This window comes from Tupaia chinensis, unplaced genomic scaffold, assembly GCF_000334495.1.
Source record: "Tupaia chinensis unplaced genomic scaffold, TupChi_1.0 Scaffold000201_2, whole genome shotgun sequence".
Lineage (NCBI taxonomy): Eukaryota > Metazoa > Chordata > Mammalia > Scandentia > Tupaiidae > Tupaia > Tupaia belangeri.
In genome coordinates, this window is record NW_006159677.1 from 40,908 (window position 1) to 46,666 (window position 5,759).

The window sequence follows — 5,759 nt, forward strand, 5'->3', positions numbered from 1 at the left end:
AAAAAAAAAAAAAAAAAGTCCAGGGTGTGGTCCTGTTTTGAGTTCTCATTATTGATATTCTGTCTTGTTTCTGATAGGCGTGGCTGCTCTCTGCGGTTCTTCTCTGCTTACCCCGGCCTGGTTATTCATTCACATTATCCTACTCGGTGCTCACGCACATAATCACTAGACCTGGGGTTCCTAGAGAAACCAAAGATGTACCATCAGAATATTCTGTTCTAAGAGCTCTTGGAATGATTATTTTTACCATCGTGCCTCTGTCCCCAACTAGCTTTTAATTTGTTTTCTTTCTCTCTCCCAACTTGTTATGCAATCGGGTTTATGTACTTCCGTTTGTTTTCCTTTTCTTTTTTTTTTTTGAGATATTTTTGCTGTAGGGCATGTGCTCTTGCTGGAAAGAAAAGAATAGACCGAGAGAAAGCAAGAAATCACTCCCCTCAGGAGGGGGGATGGCCACGCCACAATCCTTTCTCCTCTATTGTCCTCTCGGTATTTTGGGCACGCACGCACATGCGCCTGGCGTGAGTTTCTACCTGCCAGGTTCGGGGCTCGAACCACATTCAGCCACATAGGAGTCCAGTGCCTTAACCTCTATGTGACCTGCTGTCCCCCAATTTCTTTCTTTTTTTTTTTTTTTTTTTTTTTTTTTTGTTTCGTAAAGATTTTGCTATAGGGTGTGTGCACTCAACCAGAGGGAGAGAGAAGGTGAGAATTCACCCCCGGGGGGATGGCCATGTCGTAGTCCTTGTCTTCCATTCTCTGCTTGGGATTTGGAGCGTGCACGCATGCACGCACACATGCCTGCTGTGGTCCTAAAGCTTCTGGGTCCGGGACTCGAACCATAAGATCCAGCACCTTTCCCTCCCTGGCACCTGCTGTCCCCTTGTTTTTCATTTCTTATAGTTTCCCACACACACACACTGAATATTATAAAATCTTTATAGTTCCAAAGTCAATCTATACAAGGAGACTTTATAAAGTTAGTGAAAAAGTGGAGTTAAGTATGTTTGTTTTGGTGCAAAAAAAAAATTTTTTTTTTAATCCGTGCCTAAGGACCAGTCCCGTAGTCTAGTGATTGAGGGAGCCAGATTCCACATGGTTGACCAGGGTTTGATTTCTTTCCTTAATGGCTTGAAAACATAAGATTTTTTTTTTTTTTTTTGGAGGCATTTTTGCTATAGGGCGCATGCACTCGCCAGAAACAGACAGAGAGACAGAAAGTGAGAAATCACCACCACCACCACCCCCCGGGTATGGCCACGCCGCAATCCCTTCTCCTCCATTCTCCTCTCGGGATCTTGGGCACGCACGTACACGCGCCCGGCGTGTGTTTAAGCCACAGGGTCCGGGATTCGAACCGCGGTCGACTACTCTGACGAGTGCACGTGTCCTATAGCAAAAATCTTTCAAAAAAAGGAAAAACACATAGATGCACGTTCATATTTCCCCAGAATCCCGACAGGAGGCTGGAGGAGAAGGGATTGCCACATGGCCATCTTCCATGAGGGGGTGCTTTCTCACTCCCTGGCACCCCCATTTCAATGTCTCTGGAGAACACTTGTGCCCTATAGCAAATTAAATTAAAAAAAAAAAAAACCTATTCTTGTGACTCTCAACAACTTAAATGAGTGATGGAGGCATTGTATAGAGTGAAAGAAGCCTTTCTCGGAATGTTCCATGAGGTTCCATCCCACTGACTTGGCTGTCTTCCAAAGACACAGCTTTGGTAGCACGGAATATACCAGTGGTCGCCAGGTTCAGGGTGAGGGGCCCAGTACAAAGGATAAGCCCTGTGGGTGTTTTGTCAGGTCCAAGCTATTCTGGATCCAAATTGTCGTGATTGGTACGTGTGTAAAAATGCCTGGAACTGGGACCAGCAGGTGGCATGGCGGTTCAGGTGCCAGACTCCCCCATGGTGACCGCGGTTTGAGTCCCAGCCCTGGTGGTTTGCTTCCTCACTTTCTCTCTCTCTCTGCCTCTCTGGTCAAATTTAAATAACTACATAAATAACATTCAATAAAATAATTCTTAAAAAAAATGCCTGGTGGGACCAGCAGTTGGCATAACGGCTATGTCACTGGACTCCTATGTAGTCGACCACAGTTCGAGTCCTGGACCCGGTGGCTTAAACTCACACCAGGCGTGTGTGCGTGCGTGCCCAAGATCCCGAGAGGAGAATGGAGACGGGATTGCAGCGTGGCCGTCCCCTTAGGGGATGACTTTTCACTTTCTGTCTCTCTGTCTCTTTCTCTCCAGTGAGTGCATATGCCCTATAGCAAAAAAAAAAAATAAAAACAAAAAAAACTTCTCTAAAAGAAATAAATAATAAGTAAAATTACATGAATAAATAAATAATTATTAAAAATACTTATTTTGGATGGGGCAGCAGGTGGCGTGGTGGTTAAAGGTGCTGGACTCCCACATGCTTGACTGCAGTTCAAGTCCCGGGCCTGATGGCTTGCTTTCTCACTTTCCCTCTCTTTCTCTCTCTGTCCCTCTCTAGTCCAATTAAATAAATGAATAAATAAATAAAGTTAAATAAAAAATTGTGGGGCTGACAGGTGGTGCGGTTAAGAAGCTAGACTCCCACATGGCCAACCACGGTTTAAGTCCTGGACCCGGCAGCTTGGTTTTCTCACTTTCTCTTCTTTCTCTCTCTCTCATTAAACTAAAAAGTGATAATAATAAATAAAATAATATTCTTTTTAAAAAAATTCTTTTAAAAAAATTAATTCATTTCTTTTTATCCACAACGGAGCCCTCGTATGTGCATGTGAGAAAGAGAGAGACAAGCATCCCCGCAGGGTCTGGCCACTCCAGGATCCCTTTCCTCCAGCCCTCCCGCCCTTTCCGCTTGGCCGGGCTGGGGATTCGAACTGTGGTCCCGTGAACCGTGAGGTCCAGCTCCCGTTGAGCAGTGTACTACCGTCGTGGCATGGAGCGGGCCCTGCTCTGAGCTCCTCCCTCACCCGTCTCCACCTCTCTGAACCTCCTCATCAGGAGATGGTGGGGGACTGTGGTGCTGGGAGGCTCAAAGGTCAAAGGTCACGCAGCTACAGCGCTCAGTATCACCTGACCACCTCCTGGGCTGTCTGCTCCCCGCCGTGTCGGGAGGGTGGAGCCGGGGACTGGGCGGCGGCTGCGTGCGCTGAACATCATCCCTGCGGCCCCCGTCCCTGCAGACCTACGTGTCCGAGTGGCCCTGGACGCTCCTGCTCTTGGCCGTCAGCGGCTTCTGCAACTTCGCCCAGAATGTCATCGCCTTCAGCATCCTCAACCTCATCAGCCCCCTGAGCTACTCGGTCGCCAACGCCACCAAGAGGATCATGGTCATCACCGTGTCCCTGATCATGCTGCGCAACCCCGTCACCAGCACCAACGTCCTGGGCATGATGACGGCTATCCTGGGGGTCTTCCTGTACAACAAGGTGCGTCTGGGGGCGGCCGGGGGGGGGTGCTGTGCCCTCGATGCCTGGGGAGCCCCTGAGGATTGGTGGAGGTGAGAAAGGAAGGAACTCCAGGGACCAGCAGATGGCATCATGGCTATGTTGCTGGACTCCCACATAGTTGACCGCGGTTCGAGTCCTGGACCCGGTGGCTTAAAGGACTTGAACTGCAGTCGACCATGTGGGAGTCCAGCAATGTAACCACTAAGCCATCTGCTGGCCCCAAGGCTCGCCTTCTGAATCCATCCAGACTCCAGGGCCTGGTCGATTATCCACTCGCTGGTCATGCCTGAGAGCCTGGCTTAGGTCAAAACCTGTGTTGGCCTTGGGAACCAGCAGTTAGCATAATGGCTATGTCGCTGGACTCCCATGTAGTTGACTGCGGTTCGCGTCCTGGACCCGGTGGCTTAAACTCACGCCGGGCGCATGTGCGTGCGTGCCCAAGATCCCGAGAGGAGAATGGAGGAGAAGGGAGTGTGGCGTGGCCATTCCCTCTGGGGGGTGATTTCTTGCTTTCTGTCTCTCTGTCTCTCTCTGTCTGGCTGGTGAGTGCACGCGCCCTATAGCGGAAACCCTCCCCCCCCAAAAAGAAAAACAAAAATAACTTGTGTCGGCCTCGAAGGGCTGATTGGCTTCGACTCGGGTGTGTTTAACCAATGAGCTGCACTGTCTCATCGCTCCCTTTCCCACGCAGACCAAGTACGATGCAAACCAGCAGGCTAGGAAGCAGCTCCTGCCCCTCTCAGCCGCAGACCTGAGCAGCCGGGAGCATCATCGGAATGCCCTGGAGAAACCCCACAACGGCATCCCGTTCCCCCAACACGGGGACTATCAATATGGCCGCAACGTCTTAACAGATCACTTCCAGTACAGCCGCCAGAGCTACCCAAACTCCTACAGTTTGAACCGTTATGACGTGTAGACTCGGACGACAGGGCGAGACCGTCACATGACAGCTCCAGCCCCCAGCAGTATCAGCAACTTCTAACAGCCGCCGGATGTACGACCCAGCCCAGGGGACGGGGCAGGACCGACCCCGAGAAGACCCTGTCGTTCCCGGCCCGCTGTGCTTGGCAGCAGGACCGGTCTGCGGTGTGGACGGCCCTGGGCTGCGGGCAGAGAAGAATCTCAACAGAGAACGGGTTTTCCGCTTGCTCCTTCCTGAAGTCTGTCATCCGAGGGCCGTGTCTCTCCAGAGATCTCTGCCACAATTCCCCACACAGTGTCTTTCAGAGTTCACGATCCGCTTTCCAGATAACACGCAGGACCCTATCTGGAGAAGTGGGATCATGACAGATCCAGACCAGGGAGCTGGCACATGGCGGTTTCCTGGAGGGAGTAGGGGGACAAGGGGAAGGTGAAAAGTGGTGCTTCGGAAGGACACGTGGTTTTTATATTTGCCAGAGGGTGCGGGTGCATTTCAGAGACAGAAAGGGAAAGGAGAAAGGATCCCCATGGGGGATGGCCATGCCGCGATCCCTTCTCCATTCTCCTCTCGGGATTTTGGGCATGCACGCACGCACACCCGGTATATTCTCAATCCGCCAGGTCCGGGACTCGAACTGTGCGGTTGGACGTGTACTTGGCCGTGTGCTGTCCAGCCACCTTACCCACCTGCCATAGAGCCGGCCTGATCATGTTGAATTCCATGCACAGGTACGCGTAGGACACAGGCTCGCAACAGAAAGGAACTCAGCGGGGTTCATTAAGTACATTTCCAGCAATAGACACACCCAGCGTTGGGGGACCCTTTGCAATCCCTACAAATGCTTCCAAGTGAAAAAGTGCTATGATGAGGATGCCATGCTTGGAGCCTGGTACCGTGACCTATAATTGGGAATCAGCACCCACCCAGATCCAGAGGGAAAAGAAAGCATTCACTTGACCGAGCAGGGCACGTCTCTGCGGGTCGTAACCAGGATCTTAGGAAACTATATCTAGTGTCCAAAGCTGTGATTTCCTTCTTTCTTTTCTTTTCTTTTCTTTTCTTTTATTTGGAGATGTATTTTTTGCTATAGGGCACGTGTGCTCACCAGAAAGGCAGAGAAAGACAGAAAGTGAGAGATCACCCCACAGGGGGCATGGCCACGCCGCAATCCCTTCTCCTCCATTCTCCTCTCAGGATCTTGGGCATGCATGCACACGCGCCCGGCGTGAGTTTAAGCCACCGGGTCCGGGACTCAAACTGCGGTCGGCTACATGGGAGTCCAGCGACATAGCCATGACGCTAACTGCTAGTCCCTTCTTTTTTTTTTTTTTAAGAATGATCCATTTATTGCATTGTATTTGTTATGATCATTTTAAAATTTGACC

The 5,759-nt window shown here is 50.7% G+C and overlaps 1 protein-coding gene across 1 annotated transcript in view; it reads left to right on the forward strand.

Moving 5' to 3' along the window:
* SLC35E1 (solute carrier family 35 member E1) overlaps positions 1–5,501 on the forward strand; it is a gene marked incomplete at its 5' end in the record, with an annotated part of 20,794 nt that extends 15,293 nt beyond the window's left edge. The window contains 2 exon segments of the mRNA XM_014587335.2: positions 3,183–3,428; positions 4,141–5,501. Coding sequence (XP_014442821.1) covers positions 3,183–3,428; positions 4,141–4,368 — 474 coding nt within the window.
* Positions 5,502–5,759: the final 258 nt, after the last annotated feature.